The sequence below is a fragment of the Labeo rohita genome, chromosome 1, assembly GCF_022985175.1.
Source record: "Labeo rohita strain BAU-BD-2019 chromosome 1, IGBB_LRoh.1.0, whole genome shotgun sequence".
Taxonomy (NCBI): Eukaryota; Metazoa; Chordata; class Actinopteri; order Cypriniformes; family Cyprinidae; genus Labeo; species Labeo rohita.
In genome coordinates this window covers 19,049,763-19,077,006 of record NC_066869.1, presented here as the reverse complement: position 1 = coordinate 19,077,006, position 27,244 = coordinate 19,049,763, and the positions used below count along the sequence as shown (strand labels likewise).

At 35.3% G+C, this 27,244-nt stretch overlaps 1 protein-coding gene across 6 annotated transcripts in view; it reads left to right on the top strand.

The window, feature by feature from the left end:
- Positions 1–27,244, top strand: part of sh3pxd2aa (SH3 and PX domains 2Aa) — a 125,234-nt gene that overhangs the window by 5,578 nt on the left and 92,412 nt on the right. For all 6 annotated transcript variants that reach the window (XM_051137723.1, XM_051137645.1, XM_051137851.1 and 3 more), the window contains exon 2: positions 12,697–12,777. In XM_051137723.1, coding sequence (XP_050993680.1) covers positions 12,697–12,777 — 81 coding nt within the window. The remainder of the gene's footprint in view (positions 1–12,696; positions 12,778–27,244) is intronic.

Sequence of the window (27,244 nt, the reverse complement as noted above, 5' to 3'; positions counted from 1 at the left end):
GTAAAAGTCTTCACTATCACTTTACTATCAATTTAATGCATCTTTGAGAAATGAAAAGTTGTAATTTTTTTAAAGAAATCTTGCTGACCCCAAAAAAGTCTGAATCAGTAGTTTACACAGAAAAAAAATTGTAAGCAATTTTGTCATGTTGTCATGCATATTATTTGAAACAGTAATCCGTTGTAAGTGCCTCAGTTTTTTTTTTATTTTTTGCTGAACTGTCCCTTTAATCCAGCCCTCCTCCCTCTTTGTCCCACACACTTCCTATACCAGCGCTCACATACGTTTATGTACTGATAAATGACTCCTGCTGCATCCTGCCTGTCTTCAATTTCCACATTTTCATTTCCCCTCCTCCTCGCTTGTTCCTTGTCCAACATGACATCTTGGAGCACTAAAGCTCATTGCTCCGTTTTGTAGAGTTACTGTCTGCCCGCCGCCAGTTGCGGAGCGATCGCTATTGCTTTCAGTGCAGCTTGATTACATCATAGAGAACAAATGATGCCAGAGCTGCTGGTGACAACATGTGTGGGCAGGAAGTGAAGCTCTGCCACAGTACAGCAGCCTTCATGGGAAATGGCTTTTTCTCTCACAGTAACTAATGATGTCGTCACCCGTAAAGATAAATTATCCCACCAAGAGGTTTCCTGCGAAACTTTATCAGTATTTGTATTACATTTAACATATTCTAATTGTTTCTAAGTTGCTTGAATGACGTGAGCTAATGACGTGTTTGTTTATGATGTTTTGTTTCGGCTGGGACACTGGGTCTGGCTCTCGCAAAGGGCTCTGTGATGAAAGATGAGATTGTTGAAGGGGTTTGAAAGGCCACGTAGGTGTAATGGAGCTGAAAAATAGCAGTACAGTGTTCACTTGCTGACAGTTTTGTCTATACACCATCAGTTACACCATTCAAACACACAAGATCTTTCGGAGACGGTTGACTATTCGCTCCCATTCGCAACTTGCAATAGTAATAATCAGGATTTATTGGATATTTGACCTTTTGTAGATTATGGGTTATCTACAGTTCCTAAATCTACCAAAATTCTTGTCAGCGCGTAATAAATGTTTTCCGCTTTCACAGATTTTTGAGTTTCAGAAAAGGTGGCTTGTTCCAGGTCGCTCTGAAAGGCCAAAGGTTTCGATGCTCAAAGTTGACGTGTACGCTGAGTTGACACTTTTTCATCTGCACTTGTCCAGGAAACACGGTGCACTCAAGTTCCACTTCCTGTACCCGGAAGCAGGAATGTGCGTTTGCGTTTGCATGTAGGTATCAGGGTGAAGGCACGGCACGGCAAAGTGGAAATGACCACAACAAAATGCAAAGGAAGCAGAGAGACTGAATGACAATTCGGTTTGTTCTTTGGATCATTCTTGATCATAATACTAAATGAGGAGGATCAGAAAGCTACCTTTCATCTTTTGCTTTCTCTGCCTTGATCTACATATTGTTTAATTAATGATTTACAAGTTTATCACTTCCTGTGGGAAATTCCCTTTCCAGAATCCCATTACCAGTGGACCCGCCTGCAGTTGCACAGCTTAAACCGAGCAGTAAACGCTCACCCCTTGAGACCTGGACTTGGAGCTATTGCCAAATTTGCTGTGATAAGAATGCATTTACTGTACTTAGCCTTTGAGATTGTGGGTCTTAGTTTAGGTCAGTGTGTTGTTTGGGAGAGCTTTCTGAACCTGCACAGACAGCAATGCAACTGACAGACCTTTGTTGAACAAAGTCGTTTTTTAGTTTTCTTTGCACACAAAAACTATTCTCGTAGCTTCTTAAAATTACGGTTGAACCACTGATGTAACATGGACTATTTTAAAGATGTTCTTACTGCTTTTATGGACCTTGAACGTGTCAGTTGCGTTGCTTTCTATGCAGGGTCAGAAAGCTTTCAGATTTCATCAAAAATATAAAAAATAGAACTTGTGTTCAGAAGATGAACGAAGGTCTTACAGGTTTGGCCTGACATGAGGGTGAGTAATTAATGACAGAACTTTCATTTTTGGGTGAACTATCCCTTTTAAGTTTTTGGCATTAAGTACTATTCATCTCTCTTGTCACCTTGCAGAATGTGCAAAATGTTGTTATTTTTTTTATACCAAAATAGGAGGGATCATAAAAAATGCATGCTATGTTTTATTTAGTACTGACCTGAATAAGATATTTCACATATGTTCACATATTCACAAGAGAAAATAATAGTTGAATTTATAAAAATGACCCCGTTCAAAAATGTACATACACTTGATACACTTAATACTGTGTTGTTACCTGAATGATCCACAGCTGTGTTTTTTTTGTTTAGTGACAGTTGTTCATGAGTCCCTTGTTTGTCCTGAACAGTTAAACTGCCTGCTGTTCTTCAGAAAAATCCTTCAGGTCCCACAAATTATTTGTTTTTTCAGCATTTCTGTGTATTTGAACCTTTTCCAACAATGACTGTATGATTTTGAGATCCATCTTTTTACACTAAGGACAACTGAGGAATATGCAACTATTACAGAAGGTTCAAACGCTCGCTGATGCTCCAGAAGGAAACACAATGCATTAAGAACCGGGGGGGTGAAAACTTTTGGAATTTAAAGATCAGGATAAATTTTACGTATTTTGTCATCTGATAAACATGCAAGTATCTTCTGTAGCTTCTGAAGGGCAGTACTAAATGGAAAAACAATTATAATTTTGGCAAAATAAGAAAAAATGTACACATCTTCATTCTGTTTAAAAATGTTCACCCCCCAGCTCTTAATGCTTTGTGTTTTCTTCTAAAGCATCAGTGAGCATTTGAACCTTCTGTAATAGTTGCATATGAGTCCCTCAATTGTCCTCAGTGTGAAAAGAGGGATCTCAAAAACAAACAGTCATTGTTGGAAAGGGTTCAAATACACAAAAATGCTGAAAAACGAAAGAATTTGTGGGACCTGAAGGACATTTCTGAAGAACAGCGGGCAGATTATATGTAAATGTCTTATTCAGGTCAGTACTAAATAAAAAATAACATGCATTTTGCATGTTCCCTCTTATTTTTGTAAAATAGCATTTTGCGGATTCTGCAAGGTGTATGTAAACTTTTGACCTCAACTGTATTTGCCTACAACAACACAGGGTGGGTTTCCTTGGTTTATTAAAACATAAAACTGTATACGATTCTGAGGTACCCACACTTCTAAAATCCTAACTTCACATGTAATGTCTAGACAAGATCTTAAACTAATTCATCAGCAGAATGAATAGACATGTTGCTGTTTTCACAGATTTTAACTCTTCAAGCAACAGAATGAAATGCCATTTTGTGGCTATGAGTGCACCATGGTTGGAAATATGGTAGATGGATAGTCTTTTATGTGTCTCTTGAAATAGTGTCTCTAGGCGGGGTTGAGTTACTTAAGTGGTGAGGCCTGTACTTTAAGCCCCACCAAGACTTCAAGCTTAAAAACTCCTCATCCTTTTCTTATGACAAATCTGAAGACAAGACGGCTGCTTTTCAGTAAGTTTCTCTAGCTTTACTTCCCCCCGTCTCTTTTTGTTACGAAATATGTGCTTCGGCTGGACATGATAGAGTCTGTTCTTGGTTTTTGATGAAATGTGGAGTTTTGTCTGCATCCTGGTCGTATGATGAATGTTTGTGCTGACTTTTATTTATGTACAGTATTAAATGTGTACAGCCAAACCTTTGAAAGTTTAGTTTTGAATCAGTGGGTGATGTGCTTTATTTGCTGCCGTGCTTTAAAGATTACTGTTGATTCTACAGGTATTGAATTGCTTGAAGAGGGCTTTTGTGTGGCATCTCTGCATCTCATCAAAAACAGAATGAGGGTTTTCTTCTCTCAAAAGACAAGATAGAATGTAGACTAAATGGTTGAATGCGTTCTGTGGCTTCTATACATATATTCAATGTCTCGGTGGCCTCCAGGAATCCAGATGCTTTGTCTTAATGTTATTCCATGACTCTGTCATAATTATTTGGAAGACGGAGGTCTCCATTGTGTTACGTCTGTTCTTTAATGTCTAAGGATTTTCAAGTACACTTGAAATCAGGACTCTTTGTTGTGTGCTTTTCAACACCATCAATGGATATAATCAAATCCAATGCCAGAGAACAGTTGTAGGCGAAAGGCTCTTTTCACCAATGTTTTTACCAAATGGAACATTTTGTTGCTCATAGGTTGATCTTTCATACATCAAACTCTTCACAGACTTTTATGCATTTTCTACAGTTGCTTAGGTGAAATCAAAACAGATTAGACAACTTTTGACATGAGGTTAAAGTCAAAAGGTTAAATGTGGATGGCATGGCTCAGATAGTTTGGTTTTAAGTAAATTTGGTGAGAAATGTTTGAGTGCTTGCAATTTGTTTTTTGCAATCACTGATATTGAGCACAGTTGAGACATTGTTTAGATTTTATGCCCTGTCTAGACCAAACAATTGAGATATTAAAAAGACCTTTTTTCATTTAAGCAGCAAGAAATGAAATGAGAAATTAAGTTTATGGGTGGTTTATAGCTAGTTTTTAATTTTAGGACTTTGGAAAGAACAATAAGGCTCGATTAGTGAACGCTAGTTAATGGATTATGGTAACTAACAATGAGCAATACATTTGTTAGAGAATTTATTGCGCTTTGTTCTTTTTGTTAAAAAATACTGTTCATTTTTAGTTCATATTAACAATGTAGTTAACTAATGTTAAAGGGATAGTTCACCCAAAAATGTAAGTTCTGTCATTAATTACTCACCCTCATGTTGTTCCAAACCTGTAAGACTTTTGTTCATCCTCAGAACACAAATTAAGATATTTTTGATCAAATCTGAGAGCTTTCTTACGCTGCATAGACAGCAATGATACAATGAAAGCCCAGAAAGGTAATAAGGACGTCGATGAAATTAACATCATATTCGGTCAAAGAACTTCAGGTATTTTTCATTTTCAAAATCAGGCCAGAAACATTGTGAACATGGTTTAATATAGAAGTTTTACTTGTGTTGGATGTCCTGTTGGCCTAGTCTGTTATGTTTCAGAGCTATTTTTGCTCTCTGGGACAGTGAATTGTGCTTGATAATTTGGGGGTGGGTTTCTTGCAATCTTGTTTTCCACTGTGGTTGCCATGAAGATGGTCCTGGAGATCTGATGCGTTTGCATCTTAGACACACACACACACGGGATGATTGAGGCTGCTCTCCGTGGTGAAATTACATATTACAGTTGGGCAGAGAAGGGCAGATTCAGCAACCATGCATGCCAGTCCGGTCAGGGGTCTTTAAATAACTCTTGTAGGAGTTCCTCACACACACATGGAGTATCTTTTAGCACATACTTTCAAAGAAAGCCTCTCGTGCTTGCACATTCACACACTTTTCCAGGCACGCGGTGTGTGATAAGCATGTATCTGTTTGGATAGCTGCACACACACTGTGGGAAACAGCGTGAGGCGGTTTAGTCAAGGCCGTTTCCCAGCATTCAGCTAACAGAGGAGGCACTTTAACCTGGCACAATGCAAATACTCACAAGCATGTAAGCCGTCTGTCTCACAGCACAGGTCAGAGCCTCTTCTATCTGTTTCTCTCTCTCACTGCAGCTCCGCCACAAACATCTGCTTGTTTCATATGATAGCCGTCATATTTCATTACCCACAGAAAAGCTGAAGTTGCTTCCCACTTTATGGTCTATGACATAATCTTTGATACATGACAGACTCTGAAGATGAGGTAAATCAAATGGTTTGCTCATCTAATAATCAAGCCCAGACTCAATTTGCGCTAAATATTCTGTGGGAAAAAAGGTTGTGGTTTCGGCTACCATTTGAAATTAGTTTCTATCACAGCGGTCAAAGTGTCTCGCTCTCTGTGAGCTCAGTACTCTGGGTTTCTTGCTAGTTTGAGTGTTTCAGAACTGGAAAAGGTTTCATATCATTTAGAACAATTTTCTTTTCTTCCTTTTTAACCACAGTCTCCATAGTTACTTCAAGTATTGTTACTGTAAAATTATAAACTGATGAAAATGTCAGTGAAGCTTGCCTGTGCTAAACTTGACGGCACAATGTGAAGGCTTTTAGCATGCTGCTATGTGATTGCAGGGTGAATGCTAGTGCTTAGGACATTTTGTAACTGTATTTGTGTATATCTGTATGTTTTTATTTCACATTCTTGTATTTACATTGAGTGCTAGAATTCCCAGTGATACAACTAAATCTTATAATCTGAATGCCAGTAAAACATATTCTGTTTTTTTTTGCTAGGAGTGCCACAGTGTTAGGTTTCCCTGCTGAAAAAAACAGCTAAAACCAGCCTAGGCTGATTTTAGCTGGTCTCCCAGCCTGGCCAGCTAAGACCAGTCTGGAAGTGGCCAAAACCCCTCTAAAACCAGCCTGCTGACCAGCTAAGTTCAGCCTGGATGACCAGTTTTTTTTTCAGCAGGGTTGTTAGGATGTTGCTACACAGTGTAGTTGCTAGGGTGATTTGCTGTAAAAAAAATAGCTAAAACCAACCTAAGGTGGTTGGCTGGTCTTAGCTGGTTTAAGCTGGAAATAGCTAGGGCTGGACAATGATATCAAAAACCAACTAAAATCAGTCTAAGCTGGTTGGCTGGTTTTAGCTGGTCAGCAGGCTGGTTTTAGAGGGATTTTGGCCACTTCCAGGCTGGTCTTAGCTGGTCAGGCTGGGAGACCAGCTAAAATCAGCTACTTCTAGCTTAAACCATCTAAAACCAGCCAACCAGCTGGACAATAATGTCAAAAACCAGCTAAAACCAGCCTAAGCTGGTTGGCTGGTTTTAGCTGGTCATGGCGTGGGTGTTTTATATGAATGTATGAAACGGAACCGACTGTTTTCATAAAAGTTTTGATGGCATTTTCATTTTATCTGATAAAGTAGTGTTCATTAGTGCAGCTCTGCTTTGTGTACCGGGGAAACCGCTGATTTTACCGCTCCAAAACTGACTCCTGCTGGCAGAGAATGCATTTGCATTTTCAATAAACCCGTCTCCAGCAACATGCTTTATATCATATCGATAAAAATTAAGAAATATGTCATGATAGAAATTTTGGCCACAGCATGATGCTGTTCGGTTTCTGGGGTGTTCTGGGTGATTGCTAGTGCTTTGTGCAAAACTCAGGGCCACAATTTTAATATGTTGCTATGTGGTTGTTTGCTGTTTTGCTAAGTGCAAAAACCAGGTTCGTAATGCTAGGGTTATTAGCATGTTGCTATGTGGTTACTGGGATGTTCTGAGTGATTGCTAGGCCATTTCTAGATGCAAAACTTGATGACGTAATTCTAGGGTTTTAGCATGGGTATTTTGCTGGGTTAATGCTAATGCAATGTTGGGGTTGTTAGAATGCTGCTGTATGGTTAGTAAGTGTGCTGGGTGATTGTTAGCAAGTTACTTTACATATTTACTAAGTCAACCCTTACGAAAATCAACCATGGTTTTATTATAGTAAAAAAGTAGTAACCATGATTTTTGGGCACATTGATTACCATTTGTATAACCATAGTTTTACTACAACTACCATTACTGTTAAACTACGGTTAGTGCAGCGAGACCATGGTTAAATTGTGGTTACCATGGATTAACTATTTTTTGGTTTTATTTCTGGCAAATCTATGGTTAATTTTCATAAGGGAATGAAATGTCTTTTTGTATTATTTTGTTTTGTTCTCTGAGGTGTTACCAAGATTATTACATCAAAAAAACATAATTTAGAATAGGCTAGTTTCTGTCCTGTTTTGACCCCCACCCCCTTGTCAGAATGCTCTGTTTGAATAGGTGTGGCGAACTGTAAACTCTGATGTGAACACCCTCTGTTATGATTGGCTAACAGTTGTGTATGTTTGACAGACTAAATTATTCACAGATGGACGCTGCTAATCAGTACATATCAAATGATCTGTAATAACAAACAAAGTAATAGTGACCACGTAATAAAAACAGTTACTCACACTTGTGGGTGCGACATTTCTGTTGGATCCAATATATTCGGTACAGCATCGTCTTTTAGTTTCAGTGTTTCCGAATCCTGCGTCGAATTGTGCCTTGTTTGTAAATGAATCCGCAGTAAAATTAAGTGAACAAAGGACCATGTTCTCACTGACGCAGTCTGGAATGTCATTAAAAATAAAGTTCATCAACTCTTTCCTAATGTTGGATCTGAAGGATGGCAATGCAAAGAATGTTTTTCCACAACGTGGCACAGCGTCTCGTTGTCTTCGGAGCCATCTTTATCGTTTGGTTTCTGCGTAGACCTGCGTTTGCCACTCTCGTTATTTATTTACTACATGCATTAAACAGTGGGCGGGGCTAAACAGGCAGCGATAATATGTCATAGAGTAGCTCAATTCCACAACGTGTCGTTTTAGCAGATTGGCTTCAATATTAGCTGTTTTTAGACTACCAAGAAAGTTGTGAGTTCTGAAACTTACAGCCTGTTTTTATACTACAATGACCTATATGTCAGAAGAACAAGGGAATTTTGATTTATCAGTGGCTGTGTCCAAAATTGCCCCTTTTTACCCTTATATAGCACTACATTTGAGGGGACAGACATAGTGGCATCCAAAGCCATAGCTGACATTATCGAGTGCACTCATTCAGTCCCATAATGCACCTCAACAACGACTGTACAACAGAACGGCAAGCCACTGGACATCACCAACTCAGTCCAAGCGTTGAATGAATTCCTGTGTCTCGCCAGAAGATGCCTTTCACAGCACTTTTGGTGCACTTAGTGTCTGAATTCACTCACTTATTTTTATTCACTTTTTCAAAAGACTATATTAGTGGAGTAATGCAGGGAACAGTGAATGAGAGTATAGGGGGTGATTTCAAATACAGCCCATGTTTTATTTTTTTGCCCATTTTACCATTTGCCAGGTGCAAATGTAATTGTTTAGATAATAGCACACCTCCTCTCAACAAGTCACACAATTTGAGGTCTCATTTATGTTTGTAGCAAATGTGGTGCTGGACGAGTTAAGCGCAGAATATTAATAGTAAGGGTTTTCTGAAAAAATGATGAGCTGCAGTGATGCTTGCCTGAGCAGAAATCGCTAATAAATGTAGTAACTTGTATTTTGATGGTTACCATGGTAAATAGACATGCAATACTCTGCAATATGGAGCAAAAATGTGGCAATGGACAAAAATAAGTCATTTTTTACACATACACATTACACTGCAGAGACACACATACTACGTGCTTCATTCAAGTTGAGGGGTTGACAGGACATCACTAAAGATCACAGTGAAACTCCAAAGCTGTTAGATCCCAAGTGTCACAAATACAGCTTCCAGACACTTCTCTCTTCAGGATCAGCTCAGACATGCTGCTCACAGTGGAGAAGACCTTGAACAGGCTTGACGTGACTGAGTTTAGACCCTGGAGAGACGTTGTCAACACACTGTCCTGCAGCCCAATTGGCAAGGCAATTTATTTGAAGGCTTGATGCTAGAGAGCTGTGGTCGGAATAGCATTCAGAAATGAGCCTGTAATGTTATACACTTAGCAGATGTACACTGCAATGAAATGTGCTGAATGTAAATCAAATGTCTTACAGTTATAGGGGGAAAAAAATGTCATTTGTCAGGTTGTCAATTTGTGGATTGTTTTGATTGTCATTGGAAACTAGGTCAACTTCTTATGCAAATATTAAAAAATTAGATTTGTAAATGATTTGTTAACATGTTTGAATCTGTTTTAGTGAGACTGCAAGGAGGTGTGAATACAAATTTCCTGATAATTTACTCACCCCATGTCAGCCAAGATGTTCATGTCTTTCTTTCTTCAGTCGAAAAGAAATTGAGGTTTTTAAGGAAAACATTTCAGGATTTTTCTCCATATAGTGGATTTCACTGGTGGGCAATGGGTTGAAGGTCCAAACTGCAGTTTCAGTGCAGCTTCAAAGGGCTCCTCACGATTCCAGACGAGAAATAAGAGTCTTAAATAGCAAAACGATTGGTCGATTTCGCGCATTATGTTATCATATTGGAAAGGTCATGTGTGATGTAGGCAGAAGTACTGACCCAGCGTTTACAAAATGAATGTGCAAACAAAGTCAAACACCTTTTACAAAAAAACAAAAAAAAAAAACAAACAACAATTTTGAAGTGGAAGAGAAAATGAGATGATTTTTTTTGACCCTACCTTTGAAATCCTTCCAACATGATTATGTTTTGCATGAAGTCACGGACACGCATCGCAGATGAGCATTTGTTGTTAAAAACTATAGAAATGTATATCTTTTTTTAGAAAATGACCAATCGTTTCACTAGAAAAGACCCTTATTCCTCGGCTGGGATTTGGAGTCCTTTGAAGCTGCAATGAAACTGCAACTTGGACCTTCAACCCACTGATCCCCATTGAAGTCCACTATAGAAGAAAAATCCTGGAATGTTTTCTTCAAAAACCTTAATTTCTTATCGACTGAAGAAAGAAAGACATGAACATCTTTGATGACTAAATGAGAAAATTTTCAGGAAATTTTTATTCTGGATGTGAATTAATCCTTTAATGAATTTACAGGGATAATTCACCCAAAAATGAAAATGTTTTCATTAATTTCTCACTGTCATGTCGTTCCAAATCTGTAAAACCTCCATTCTTCTGTCTTCTTTTTTTTTTTTACACAATGGCATTCAAACCTCAAAAACAATAGGCTCTATTAGGAATGATCTTAGCGTTGCATTGTGTCATGAAAGATGGATCACGCATGTCCTGTGTTTAGAGGACAGAGGAAGCTGTCCCATCCACTGCTGAGTCGGGTGCAGGGCACAGGCACCCTGCAAGTATCCCGTCCAGAGGGAAATTCCTGTGAACAGGAGAACAGGAGTTCCCCTCATCCCTGAGCACTCGGTTCCGCATGAGGTCATATTGTCTGTTGGTGGCCTTGTGGAGAAACTAAACGTCTGATCTTTATTTCTGTTGCAGGACAATAGAGCTGAATTTGTTAGGAATTGTATACGCGCAGGAAATATTTGTCCCTGACTATACAGTGGCGTTTCCTGACCACTCAGTGCTGTGATGTCGTTACATATCTCACTCTTGAGTTTATACTTTTACCAAGCAACGGCAGGTTAGAATGTCACACACTGAAAATAATTGTGATTTTGTTTTTAGGGGTTTAAGCGCGTAGCTTAAACGTAGAACTGATCGTGCAGACCAAACCGTAAGTCGTAGAGACTTAAAACTTGGAGGGATGGTAGTACTCACACCGCCTACAATGTGACAAAGGCTCGCCCCAATTGGCCTAACGGAAATAACTCCTAAACCGTCAGTTGCAGGCTTAAGTGTCTTATGTCGTTGGAATCCTTTGCTCACGCTGGACAAAACGCACGGTTGTGAGCCTTGGCGAAATTTTCGGATATTTTGCATTTTTTGCAAAACCTACTTTTTGGTTGCCCGATCGTAACCAAATCAGTGCAGAAAGATTCTCTGGAGAGTAAATATCAATAATTATAAAAAAGTTTAACTTTCGACTCACCGTGGCAAAGGGATGCCAAAACGGGGAACGGGGCCGGGCCACTTTTAGTAAAATGCCTATAAATCCTGAATGAAATGAGATATCTTCACCAAACTCAGCACACTTATGTAAGAGCTCAATCTGAGGTCACGGGAAAAAATTGCAGATTGGCTACTTGGTGGTGCTATAAGAGGGAAAAAGCTTAAAAATGGCTACAACAGGGCAACCGTTTGTCCTATCAACACGAAAATCGCTGTGCACGGTCTTGATCCAAAGTGCCACAAGTGTCTATGGGGACATTTGCATATCTCAAAAAATAAGGGCCGCCATCGTCTGATGAAGTTTGAGAACCGATTAGACAAGGTTAAAGGAGGTCGATTGGAACAAAACTTGGTGGGTCTGTTTGACTCAAATCTGAAAAGAAATGGCCACTGGGGGGTGGTATCGTATTTTTTGAGGGCATAAACGATTGTACCGTTTTCCGCACATACATGGGATGTTCGTATTGTATGATAGACCTCCTCTTTCCGAACAACTTTGGCTCTCAAACCACTGCTGTCAATTTAACCAATTTTTAGATGATTGAGAAGATGTGAAAAACCTACTTTTGCAAACTAGTCCTATGTTTTTGCACGTCTGGAAAAAAACCACCACAGTGTAATTCTCTAAACTCTCTAGGTCAATAATTATCAAAAACATGTTGAAATTTACCCTTTGGGAAGCTATAATGGCCCTTTAGAAAAGGGGCCTGTCCAAATATACCCAAAAGCCTATAAAGCCTAAACGGAAGCTCAAAACTTCACGAAACCCTGCTGAGCACATGCAACAGGTGATTCTACAAGCATGCAAAGTTTTAGGGAGATCAGACCACAGCTGGTGCTGGTGCATCAATGTTATTAAAAACATCATATTTCTATGGTAAAACACCTGGATTTGACAAAAATGCTTTTTTAAATAATTGATTTAGGTGGTTAGTCTTGCTAAATAACATGTAATGTCTTTTTCCTTATGTGCTTAAATACCTAAAGCGCTTGAACCCCGGTAATCGCTGCTTGCAGCTATATTTCAACTTTTTTTAGGCATAAGTGCTTTCTGACACATTTCAGAGCATAGTGACTCACGCAGAAACAATTGTTACATTGAAATAATCGTCGCTTGTGCCAAAATGTGTAACTAAACTGTGGATTAAATTGCTGAGATTCTAATAGTCTTACTTGTCTTGTTCTCTTTTCAGGTGTATCTCATCAATGTCACATACTCTGACTCCACGTCCCACGTCATCTACAGAAGATACAGTAAATTCTTTGACCTTCAGGTAGGTTTGCTTAAGTTTAGCAGCTTCAAACTCTCTCTCTTTCCATCTAACTTCTCTTACTTTTATATTATTTTCTCAGGTAATGGGTATTCACCTCAGAACTGAGTTTAATGTCTTTTTAATGTCAGGCTTATGCAAGCCAGGGCTACGTTTACACGCCTCTTCCCTCCTCTTTCTCACTTTTAAATGTGCTTTATTAGCATGACACATTAATAATGGTGCATTTTTATTCCCAAAGCAGTAGCAAGTTAGAGGAGAATGAATAATAAGGAGAAGAAAGAATGCGATATGAGTCTAATGCTATTTAATGTAGCATGCGTTACAGGCTGGAGCCGAGGGGTTATGCTGAATGACATTTATGGGTGTATTTTACAAATTAAAGTCTAACTCTGCGACCGAGCTCTCAGGATACCGCCGCCAATAACAGTATTTGCTTTGGAAGTAGAATGGAGGAAAGACAGCATTCACACCCAACCCTTCAGGTGCAGCGGGGCCCCTCTGTAAAGTCTGGAAGAAAGACTATGTGTATGTTGGTGTGTGAGGACATGTGTAGGGTTGAGATGACTGTGCACATTTAGTTGCTGTGTAAGCATGTCTTTATGAACATGTTTGTACAACTGGCACAGTACAGTAGTAATTAGGGCTGAGCGAATAAATTTCCTCGATAAATGATAACAAGAGTTCAATATAATGTTTACTATATAGCACTAGTCATTTAAAGCACGCCATTCTGATCATCACTCGGATCAAAATTTAAATGGCGCAAACTTACTAGAGCAGATGCGTCACTCGCTGATGAGTCTCGATCACTGAACAGCGCTGTGAGATCCAAAGCATTTGAATTCAGCGAAGAACACAAATGACTCAGTTTATAGCCAGATGAAACAGCACTGACAAACAGGAGAAACACTGTGTGCAACCATACAGTCAGATGGCTTTTTAATCTACAAATTGCCATCATTTACCATAAATTTACTATAGTAGCACTAACTGCACAGTGGTATTGTGTCAGAAATGTCGGTATATTTGTGTGAAATTGTATTATATTATTAATGTAGACATGCATTAAATGTGTTGAAGGAGTAATGGAATATAATTACAGTATTTTGAGTTTATGCATTTGTACTAAATGTATTTAGACTACTGTTTTTCGAACAAATAGCTAGAAACCGTATTACATTTTTACCATGGTATTGAGGGGCTATATTTGTGGTTTTAACCGTTATTATCATGATCTAAATGTATACTATTATGAAAGAACAGTGGTTAATAAAAAAAAAAACCTCAAACAGTCAGAATAATTGCTTTTTACCATATAAAAACTTTTGATAATGAACATAAATCTACATCCTCATCCTAACTCAAGCTACTATCAAATGTGTATCTCTAAGAGACAAAAAAAAGTATATTATTATTAATATTATGAGGCAACACAAACCTGTTTCTTGATTTGAAATAATATTACTCATTAAAACATGCAAAACTAAGTAATTATTATTTTTTTTCTATTAAGATTTAATCTATTAAGATCTAATTTGTTAAGGAAAAATGACTGGGAAAAGTGTAAAGAATTCAAAAAACATGAAGTGTTTGTCATGTTCTGACCATAAAGAATATTTTAAAGCAACTGTCTGGTTTTTACAACTTTCACATTGTAGCAAAAATCTGCCTTTAAACATGAAAGAAATAAAAAAAATGACATTTATCGTGATAATTATCAATATCGACTGATATGAAAAAACTTATTGTGAAAATTTTGTACTCTTGTTTTGTACTTTGTACTATTGTACTCTTTGAAGTAGTGTGCATACCGTGGTATTTGAAAATGGTTCTGATTATATTAAAGGGATAGTTCACCCAAAAAAAAAAATTCTGTCATTAATTACTCACCCTTGTGTCGTTCCAAACCTGTAAGACCTTCGCTCATCTTCAGAACACAAATTAAGATATTTTTGATGAAATCCGAGAGCTTTCTGACCCGTCGTAGTACTCAGAAGAAAACTAATCGTTGAATAAAGTTATTTTCTTTGCACACAAAAAGATTTCTCAGAAAATTAAGGTTGAACAATGGACTATTTTAACAACGTCCTTACTACTTTTCTGGGCCTTAAATGTGTCATGTGTCAGAAAGCAGGGTCAGAAAGCTCTCAGATTTAATCAAAAATATCTTAACTTGTGTTCTGAAGATATACAAAGGTCTTACAGGTTAGGAACGACACAAGTGTGAGTAATCAATGACAGAATTTTTATTTTTAAATGAACTGTCCCTTTAACATCTGATGCCATCGCTGTATCATGGTACACTGTTCCTCAGTACAGCTTTGTTAGGGATTTATTTGTGAGGTTTTTTTTCTGTAAGGAGTTAAGGGCTCCCCCATGGTTCTTCTATATCCATATACAGCGTGTTGTGGTAATTAGTCTTCTGTCTCAAAGACTCCAGTGTTTAACAGAGGTCTAATGACGGCCATGTTGTGTACTGGGTGAAGTCAAAGCCTCCATTGATAAGCTGAGAGGACGGAGTAACTCAGTCAATCAGTTCCCTCCTCTTGAGTTCCTGCCTCTCCATACAGGAACAATAACAAACATAAGGAAAAGGGAAGTGCCTTTACGAGATGTCAGCAGATGTTTCAGATCATTCTAACAATGTATAATGTACTCGGCTGTGCTGACTGTGCTTTATGGTTTCAGTAGTTGAGTTTGGGTTTACTAGTTGCTTTGTAAATACACTTAGGTTTTAGTTTTGTGTTTGGGACGGTGATAGTGAATGCGCTACTGTTCAAAAGACTTTTGCAATAAATTTTTCAGCAAGGATGCATTAAAATGGTCAAAAGTTACAGAAAAATGTTTCAAATAAAGGCTATTTTTAAACTTTTTTTTAATATAATATTTTTACAATATTACTGTTTTATTATTGTAGTAGTATTTGGAATCTGAGGGTGTAAAAAAATCTAAATCTTAAGAAAATCGCCTTTAAAGTTGTCCAAATGAAGTTCTTAGCAATGCATATTACTAATCAAAAACTAAGTTCTGATATATATATATATATATAGTAGGAAATTTACAAAACTTCTTCATGGATCATGATTTTTACTTAATATCCTAATGATTTTTGACCCATACAATGTATTGTTGGCTATTGCTACAAATACACCCGTGCTACTTAAAGGTATTGTCTGTAACAGTGGAAAAGAGAATAGGAAAGCAATAAACCATTTAGTAAATGTGCCTATGGATGGTTTTTGTTGTATATTAGTACAGTCATCAATCCTTAAAATCCCATTATCTTTCATAGTTACCTCCAGTGCCCTGTTGGATAGCATTAGCATAGTTCATTGTGCCTGAAGTTTAGTTGAACTCCAAGTTAAACATGTGAGCTGTGCCTAAAAGCTTCCCCAACCCACTGGCAGCTGGTTAAACACTATTTAACCATTTTCTAATACTCCACAGTTCATTTAAAACAAAATCAGTCATGCTGGCCAAGAAAAAGGCCCTGCGCTTTCATTCGGCTAATTTTCTGTTAGCTGAGCCGAGGTCTTTAGTTATCCAAACACACGTGCAGACTCAAATGTACGACGTCTGCAAGTTTGGCCTTAATTGTACCTTCACAAAGGCTGTCATATACTGAACGTCCTTTAATTATCCCTCACAGACATTTACCATGGTAACTACAGTTTACAATGAAATCGCCTACCATGCTTACTGCAGTTGTTAGAGCAATAAAACGGTGGTTAGGCTGGTACAGTGTTTGCCTTGCCAGAAAGAATCTGAAAGCCTCCTACTCTGTTTAAAAGAGAGGCCACAATAATTTATTATGCTTTTACAGGATTAATATAACTGCAGGAGCTGTGCTAGTTTGAAAGGTAACTAGGGATAAGCCATGTCCTTATGTTTTGACTACATTATCAGCACTAACTGTAGTATTTTGGTGGAAATATTTGTAGATTCCTGATAAATAATCTACTTCATTTTTATTAGTAAGCTAATAAAAATGGTGCCTGGAGGTGTTGCTACAAAATGATAGATATTATGCTGCTTCTTGTACATTTTGCAATACTTTCAAAGTGAAATGTTAAAAAATGTGTTCATTTTTATTTGAAACAGATGCATGTGAATCTGGAAATGTTAAATGTATTGCATTTAAATGTCTGGTGAGTGGCGCTCACCAGACATTTAAATGTTGCATTAGAAAATAACAGTGCTATACCAGGTGAGCTATCGAGCAAGTTTACATCAGAAAAGCCATACATATACTGTTGGTTTTTTGATGCAAATGTTTTTCCCCAAATTCTATTATTTTTTTTTTTTTAATTTTTCCATATTCCGCTTTTTTAATTTAATTTTAATTAGAAATATTAATAAAAAACATAATTAATTGAATTCATGAAACATACACAATTTACCAACAATTTATTAAAAGCCCCATGAAATAACTTTTATTTTGTTTTTCTCAAATTCAGTTTTATTTTTAACAATTTCTTCCATTATTTTTTTGGATTCAATTTTAATAGTTTCATTAAATTTGAATAATTAAAACCATCTCTTATTAAAAATATGTATTATTTTATTTATTTATTTATTTTTCAGAATACTGTTGTTGTGTATTTGTATTTTTTTTTTCTGGTAAATCAATTCTGGTAAATAAATAAATAAATATATATTTTTTGGTAAACATTCTTTAAAAATAATGTTTTAATAATAATTTTATTATTAGTAGTAGTACTGTCTTTACATTAAGTAATATATTTCTGTCACAGTTTCTTCAAATTAAGCCGAGCTTTTATTTTAACGGGTTGCTGTGAAGAACTCAGTTTTATTTTTAACAATTTCTGAATCTTCCATTATTATTTTTTGGATTAAATTTGAATAGTTTCATTAAATTTGAATAATTAAAAACATCTCTAATTAATTGATTTTATTTAAAAAATATTTTATTTATTTATTTATTTACTTTTCAGAAATACTGTGTTGCGTATTTACATTTTTCTGTTAAATAAATTCTGGTAAATATTCCTTAAAAACTAATGTTTTAATAATAATTTTATTAATAGTAGTAGTACTATCATTACATGAAGTAATATGTTTCTGTCAGAGTTTCTTCAAGTTAAGCCGAACTTTTATTTATACGGGTTGCTGTGAAGACCTTTCAGTTTTTTGTTTGTATATATGATGCTAGTTTTTCTCAAAAGAAATGGTAAAATGCTCATAATGCTCAGAGTAGCTCTAGATATTTTTTATGTGTTCATGTACTCATAAATTGAGGCAGCAGAGGCTGAAAAAAATGTGAGCGCTTCAGTATGTGTGCAGTAAATGAAACAGAGCATCTGCGCCATTCATTCACACAGAACATGCGGGATTCACATTTAAATAACATTTTTGCATCTTAATATTCACAGATACTAGTCCATGTCGTGTTTTGATTTAAGTGTACTGACCTACTTTGGATTTGTCCATCCAAAATTCAGCAAATTCCGTGACATTCCACGTTATACAGTAAATTCCATTTTTATGACCGGATTACACGATTCCGATAACAAAAACATATTACTTTACAAATCATGCTTTATGGCACAAGCTGTGCGAAAATAAGTCTTTATTAATAATTAATCTGCCACTATAATCACAATTTGTGCAAAAAGGGTTGCTGGTGTGTTACTGGCATTAATGAGTGTTTATTTCAGCTGGAAACTGTGATGATTTGTATGCATAGGTACATTTTTGGAGTTTTATGTGGAACAAATGGTTTTTTTTAAAACAGTGATCTAAAAGTAGTGATGATGGTTTTACCTATGGTTATCCACAGTAAAACTATGGCTTATTATGCAAACACTCTGGTCAGTTTTCTTAAGGGGTGGGTGTATATTCTTGGATGTATATCAGGAAGCCGGTATTGTTTGTACTTCTAGGTTCTTGTTTGAAGTTTCAGGTTTATTTTGTCCTCTCTGGTCTCTGTGGAGCAACCACCCACAGAGCTTGTGTATAGCTAACTCAGAGTACATATGAAGGCCATTTTAAACAGCAGACGAGTAGCAATTTTGTGATAAAACGTAAAGCTCAGAGTGGATTGTCTAGCCCAAATCTAAGGCGTCTATCCCATAAGAATATGCAGGTACAGAATGAAGTATTGTGAGGAGAATGTTAAAAGGTGAACTCTGCTGCTTCGGTTACTCCTTGGAGGAGGTGGGTGTGTCTCATTGTCAAGTACTGTGGCTGTGCTCCAGTACCGTAGTACGCTCAGGTCTTCATCTAATCGCACAGCACTGCAGAGTCCTGACATCTGCATAATGCGTGAGGTGATTCATCCAGGATTTTCCACCCTCATTTTAAATTTGTGGTCCTTTTAGACTATATTTTATTTGGTAGAAGGTGCATAATTGAAGATAATGAATGGTGCAGTTGTTTAGAAACTGGGAAACGGCTAACAAACAGTTGGTCTGACAGTGATAGGGATAAATCTGCTGGATGTGACCCTTAACCGAACTAATTATAAAGGCCTTTATAAGAGCCACTAGTTGACTAGTCATTTCAGACAACCCACTGACTTGTCTGTTTCGAAAAACTGTAGGTTTGCTCTGTCTAGTGAGCAATAACCTACTTTCATATGCTATGAAATGAAAGCCTTTTGTGAGATGCACAATTGAAGCACAGGGGAGCATAATGCGTCATTCTGTAATCAATGTTGTGGGGTTCTTGATAACTTCTGAGTGATCTGAAAGCCTGGTTGTATAGGCAGGCTCCCCAGGCTTTAAGAGCGTCATTGTGTGGGCTGCTAAGCTGGTTGAGATGGGGATAAGAACAATACACCTGACAAAACAACATAGTCATGACATCTGCTTTGCGTTCACCTCTCATCTAAGCTGACTCTGTCAGCTGTACTCTGACAGAGCTTAAGGCGTCCAAGACCAAACCAAGATCAGCTGACTGCAGGATTTAACATGCACTGACTGAGAGGGTCTCTATGTTGTGTAGAGGGACTGCATTTGATGGCTATGTTTCAGTGAAAATGAAAACACCTGGTTTTGTGGGTGCTGCATTATATCCTTCTTATTTATTTTATTTTATTTTATTACCATTTTAAAATACCATCTTATTTACTTTTTTTTTTTTTTATTTACATTTATTACGTATTATTATTTTTTATACTTTTTATTTATTTAAATGCTGTTTTAAAATACTATCTTATTTTATTTGTACATTTTTATTTTATTTTATACTTTGTAAGAAGTAATATCTTTTGATTTTTACTTTATCATATATTTTAAATAATATTAGACATCTTTTTAACAAATACTGTCTTTTATTTTCTGTTTATTTTTAAAAATTATTTAATGTTATATTTTGAAGGTATTTTTTTAAACAAGTACCATCTGTTATTTTAATTTATTTAATTTATTTTATGTATTTGAAACAATATTGTAAAAGCATCTTTATTTTGTTATGTTAACTATTTTAAAATACCATCTTATTTCATTTTTTAAATTTTTATTTTATTTTATACTTCTTTTTTATTATTTTGATTTTATGCTTTTTATTTGTATACTATTTTATTTATTTTAAATACTGTTTTAAAATACTGTATTATTTTATTTTTACATTTTATATATATTTATATACTTTAAATATTATACATATTTTAACAAGTACTGTCTTCTTTTATTTTTAATTTATTTAAAAACAAAATGATGTAGTTTTCTTTTAATTTTACATTTTTGAAGGGATATTTTGAACAATACCATCTTTTTATTTTATTTTATTTTTATTTTGTTTTATTTTATTTTATTTTATTTTAGCAAATACTATTATACTATACTATATATTTTATATATACTATATATTTTATTTTTAATTTATTTAAAACAAAACTTTATTTTATTTGTTAAAGGCATCTTTATTTTATTATGTTTTATTTATTTATTTTTTATTATTTTGAAATACCATCTTATTTCATTTTTTACATTTTTATTTTATTTTATTTTATTTTATACTTCTTTATTTAATTTAAATACTGTTTTAAAATACTATCTTTATTTTTATTTTATTTTATGCTTTGTAACAAGTACTATCCTTTGATTTCCATTTTGCTATATATTTTTATATTTTAAATAGTATTAGACATCTTTTTAACAAGTACTACCTTCTAGTATTTTCAGGGGCATCTTTTCAACAAGTACTATCAAGGCCTGTATTGTCAGTATTGATACTGATACATACACTAACTAAACAGATTTTTTCCTCTGTTTTTTTTTTTTTTTTTTTTTTTCAAAATGAGAAACTGTATCCATTCAACATTATTTTTGAGTTTTATTATCATCTTATAGGCATAATGCAAATGATCAGACTGATTACATCTACAACCACTGTACAGCACTATCCTCAATATATTGGGTGATAATATATGCCTTTTCCCACTTTCCTTTGCATATTATTCACAGGTCTATAGTGAAATATCATTAACATTTAGCCTAGATCATAGTTGTTTTTGGACTGAACTTTTTGTTGTAGCCTTCAACATGACTGCTCTACTTCTCTTACCACTCCTTGGACCTCAGAACATTTCAGAACATGAACCCGTCTGACACTGGGTGATCTTCCCCTTAAATACGTGCTCTGGCAAATGGAGGGTCATCTACATTTGGGAATGCGTAGGCAGCATGGCCCGGCCCGAAAGTCCAAAACGGGTCGACCACAGGGCACGGCAGGCACGCCACATCTCCACCAATGGCTGGAGCAACTCAAAGCCTCAATGCTTTGGGGGCGTTCAGGGACGCTCCGCTCTGCCTACTGTACTGATGTCAGTGTGGGAAGAAGGAGCCCGATTGTTGAAGCTGGATAAAGGCCTGTTTCATGAGCAAGGTCGAGTTGTAGTCAGAAGACCGACACCTACACTTCAGAGACACACTGGCCTTGTGCTCAAAGGGACAATGGAGGGTTTTGAGCCTGTGGTAAAGAGAGAAGTTGCCCTTGGCTCCTGATCTAAGGCCAGATTTGTACAAGCAAGAAAAGCGAGAGAGACTAAATTTAGTGTTTCACAGTCCAGTCCATTTAGAAGGAGATTTCCATCCTACTCTACCTATTTCTTTATTTAACTCTTTAGTTTATGCTTTGGTTTCAGGATCAACCAGAGAGCGAGAAAGAAATCTCTATCATTTTTTTTATGAACTTTATGAACCTTTTTATTAAATTCTTTCTAAACCAAATAACCTGGACTTGCAGCAGAGAAAATAAAAAAACTGTGTGGCTTTCTTTATGGAAGACAAAAGATGATATTTTGAAGAGTGTTGGTAGCTAAACAGTTTCGGGTTCCATTGACTTCAATTGCATTGGCAAAAAATACAATGGAAGTCAATGGAGATCAATTGCTTGGTATCAAGGAGAAGAAATAGAGCTTTGGAAAACTTTGGAAATTTTAAGGTCAGTCAACTCAAAAAAGTTAAGTCAACTTGAAACGTTAAGTTGTACTAAGTGACCACTTAGATATTTGAGTTCATTCAACTTAAAATTTTAAGGCAGCTGGGTAACAAGCCCTGCTTTTAAGTTTAACAAACCAAATTTTTGGTTTAGTTAACTCACATATCTAAGTTTTCGCTTAGTACAACTTAACATTTCAAGTTGACAAAACATTTGAGTTGACTGAACTTAAAAATTTAAGGCAGCTGGGTAACAAGTCCAGCTTTTAAGTTTAACAAACCAAATTTTTGGTTTAGTTAACTCACATATTAGTACCACTTAACATTTCAAGTTGACTAAACTTATTTGAGTTGACTGAACTTAAATTTTTTAAGGCTGCAGGGTAACAAATTATTTTAAGTTGACTCAACAGCTTGTGTTTTTTTTTTTACAGTGTGGTCTTCCAGCCTGAAAAATGTGCAAAACCCCTCTAATACCTTTCAGTAAACCAGCCTGACCAGGTTTTGAAATCAATTACAAGCAGCAAACCAGCTTAGGCTGGTTTAAGTTTGTTTCTGTTGTTATTTTTCCTATCGAGACATCTGTGACAAAGTCGAATGCTTTAATGAAACATAACTGGAGAGCCTTCAAAACTATTAAGCTTTTGATGTAAAGTTTTGTGATCTGGACGCATGTGCCAGCGTTGTGATGGATACTTTGGGTGTAGTAATGTAGTAGGACTCTTTTGATGTGTTTGCTGTTGTGGCTGTGGTCATGTTTGTGTGTGTACTCACATGTCTGAATGTGGCTTTATTGTGCATTTCTCTGTGTTGGTGCCAGACTGTGGGCTTTTGACCACCTCTCTGATGTCTTTTGATGTTTTCATAGACTTTGAGTCTGTGTTGGCGTACAAACAAGCTTTGAGTTACCATACGACTGAAACCAGCCTGTTAGCTATTAGAATAAAAATAGTAAAATACTTCCTTTCCGTTCATTCAGTAGCACTGCGGACAACATCTAAGCTGTTCTGGAAGAGATTGTAGGCAACTGAGAGTAGGAACTAATGCAAGCTGCAATGAATGACTGAATTACATGCAATAATTTGTCAGGAAAACATCTCTGTGTTGGTCGAATGGAATTATTTAATGAAAGGGTCAATGATGTGAATCAAATTTTTGACCCAGATCTATTAAGTCACATTTAAAATGGAATTTATTTAGACAATGACTTAAATTATTTCTGTTTTCATCTTAAAAAATTCTAAAAGGATTATGCCACAGTACTTACTAGTGAAGCAGTTTAAATTATTATTAATATCTGAAAAACTATTGTCTGCCAAATCAAGACCAAAGAGACAACGATGCATGACTGATAGTCACGATTTTATTTTATTTTATTTTATTTTATTTTATTTTATATTATATTATATTATATTATATTATATTATATTATATTATATTATATTATATTATATTATATTTAATTTAATTTATTATTTTATTTAAAAAAAAAATATATTTTTTACATTTTTATTTTATACTATTTTATTTTTATTATTTCGTTTTATGCTTTTTATTTTTATACTATTTTATTGATTTTAAGTACTATTTTAAAATACTATATTATTTTATTTTTAATTTTATACTATTTTATTTTTATTATTTTGTTTTATGCTTTTTATTTTTGTACTATTATGCTTTTTATTTTTATACTATTTTATTGATTTTAAGTACTATTTTAAAATACTATATTATTTTATTTTTAATTTTATACTATTTTATTTTTATTATTTTGTTTTATGCTTTTTATTTTTGTACTATTTTATTTATTTTAAATACCATTTTAAAATACTACTTTATTATTTTTTTTTAATTTTATTCTATTTTAAATACTATTTAAAATGCTATCCTATGTCATTTTTAAACTTTTGTTTTATTTGATTTTTTATTGTTTTTATTTTATGTTTTATTATGTTAATACTATTTTATTTATTTGAAATACTATTTTAAAATACTATATTATTTTATTTTTTATTTTTATTTGTCATATATTTATATATTTTAAATAATATTAGACATCTTTTTAACAAGTACTGTCTTCTTTTTTTATTCAAAAGTAATTTCATTTTATATTTTGAATTATATAATATAATTAAATTGACTAAACCCAAAAAACATGATATTTATAAAAATATACATTCATTTTTTTACCCTAAAAATGTTATTTTTAAAAAACTATTTTTTTTTTACACTCACATGTATTCGAAGTGTTAGGAAAATATTTTCATATAGAAAATATTTTTAATATTATCATATTTTACAATGGTTTAACCACTTGACATTTTTTAAAAAGTTAAAATTGTAAAAAAAAAAAGTTTCTTTTAATACAGAGGTTATATTTCGAATTTATCATTTACGATTTCCTTTCCATCATCTTATTTCCATCATCTAATCTTATTTGCAATAATTATTTTCATATAATAAACATAAAAATACCTGTAAAATACCAGTAAAATATTGGTTGAAATGGTTTCAAGCTATTTCTTTATATTTTGTCATGCCAGATGTTGCAGTCTGTTCTAGAATTGCCTTCTCTGGAAAGAATACTGTACACGTAATGTTGCTTCCTTCTGACTTGATCAGCTTTTGTGTCTGGAGCGTCTAATTCTTTTTTATCTACCACACAGTTACTGAATATTTTAGTCACTTGATAATGTAATTTAAGTTGTGTGGCACAAATCATGTGAATAAGGTCACCCAATATAAATAAATGGATCTCTCTTTGGTCTACAATTCAGCCAAACACTCACACCAAACCCCAAAAGGAAGGGTGTGCACGGGAAGCCAGCTTTAAACTGAGTTAGTTGTAGAAGTCTTTCTCTGAAAGGGAGGACTATGTTTGTTTAAACTCTTCCCTCTGGAGTTTTCACTGTACAATTTACACACACACTGTCGCTGGGATAGGCACTTCCCTCCGTTTGATCCCCTGTGCTGAAGTTAGACTGGTTGGCACAAAACATGGAAATTATTCAGAGAGGTTCAGAATAATAAATGTGTCTGACTTTGAAGCACTGTTTCTGTGTGGATGTAGTCATTGTGATGTACAGATGTGGAATATGTAATTATGTCGCTGGCAGGAATGATAGCAGGTTGCGTTTATATGTCCAGCGTATATGAAGTGTTGGTTTTCTCAGGTGACCCAGATTTGCTGGGGTTTTCTCTGCACCTGGTTACAGTAGACACACACACACACACACGCACACACAGAAACACACACTTACTTTGGGCACTGCCACTCTCCCAGGGGAAGTCCTTTGGCACACACTGATATATACACACATGTTCTCTCTCTCTCTCTCTCTCTCTCGCTTACTCACTGTAGTAGACATTCAACAAAGCATGGACTGAGTTTCTTTTTCAATTTGAGGATCTTTCAAGGTCCGCTTCCTACTGTTACCTCTGTATCATTTAATTTTTGAAGTTTACTTACAATATCAGTCAAGATTTCTTGCACAAAAGTGGTTGTAATTTCATGGTAATTTTTTCAACCTCTTTCTGTCCCTTAGAATTAAATTGCATGTAATTATAATTATGGAAGTAGGTTGTCATTTAAAAAGGTATAAGATATACAGTAACAATATGAAGATATAAAGTTGCAACTGCAAGTTATAAGTCACGTTGCAAAATAAAGTCACATCGTATCTCATAATTCGACTCAAAAAGTTGCAATGACTCATTCAACTCAAAAAGTTGCAATAAAGAAATTTAAAGTCATTGTGATTTAGACAAATTGCGAAGTCAATTTGTGAAATGTTCTTAAATTTAAAGTCAAAGTGTATGGGATTATTTTTGTGCCAATAAGAATGAACGTAACTTTGTAAAACTGAACGTAACTTTCCAAGAAACGATCAAAAATATGCCACTGCAAAAGAAGAAAAACACAATGAAAATGAAAAAATGAACTCAGTCGCACGAATTTAACATGCTCTTCAAATATGCTTCATTCTTTGTTAATGATTTTCAAAGAATCGTTTTCGCGAATCATGGATTCTGAATGCGTTGCCACAACTTTCGCTTACGCTTCGCAAATTTTCGTTTGCTGTTTTGGCACAAACCTCTCGTGGGGGCGGGCTTAACAGAGATCTGCTCTGATTGGCTAATGAGCTTTTGATGGACAGTTGCTCTCTGACCTGGAATCACAGACGGTGACGTCAGTGGCGCGCATATTGCGGTGTGCAATACGTCGTGCTTTGTTTATATTAAGTATTAATGTTATTAGTATTTCACCTACGGTCGTCTCTTAGTTTCTAAAGATGAGCTCCCAGGAGAGACACGGAGCGGCATCATCTTCCACCTCAGCTTGTCCCTCAGGGCAGCTTGAAGTAAGTTTGTGTTGCTAAAGTAACGTTAATCAATAACATCGATAAAAGTTTTATTCATGTACAGTGTGCAACAGTTCTGATAGTTTCTATAAACAAAGCACGACGTATTGCACACCGCAACAACTTTCCAATATGCGCGCCACTGACGTCACCGTCTGTGCTTCCAGGTCAGAGAGCAACTGTCCATCAAAAGCTCATTAGCCAATCAGAGTAGATCGCTGTTAAGCCCGCCCCCACGAGAGGTTTGTGCCAAAACAACAAACCAAAATTTGCGAACCGTAAGCGAAAGCTGTGGCAACGCATTCAGAATCCATGATTCGCGAAAACGATTCTTTGAAAATCATTAACAAAGAATGAAGCATATTTGAAGAGCATGTTAATTTCGTGCGACTGAGTTCATTTTTTCATTTTCATTGTGTTTTTCTTCTTTTGCAGTGGCATATTTTTGATCGTTTCTTGGAAAGTTACGTTCAGTTTTATAAAGTTACGTTCATTCTTATTGGCACAAAAATAATCCCATAAAAGTGTGGAATGTTCTAAAATGAATAGTCAAACCGCAAAATGTTCTTAAATTTAAAGTGAAACTGCGAAATGTTCTTACATTTAAAGTCAAAGTGTGGAATGTTCTTAAATTTAAAGTCCAACTGCGGAATGTTCTGAAATTTAAAGTCCAACTGCAGAATGTTCTGAAATGTGAAGTCA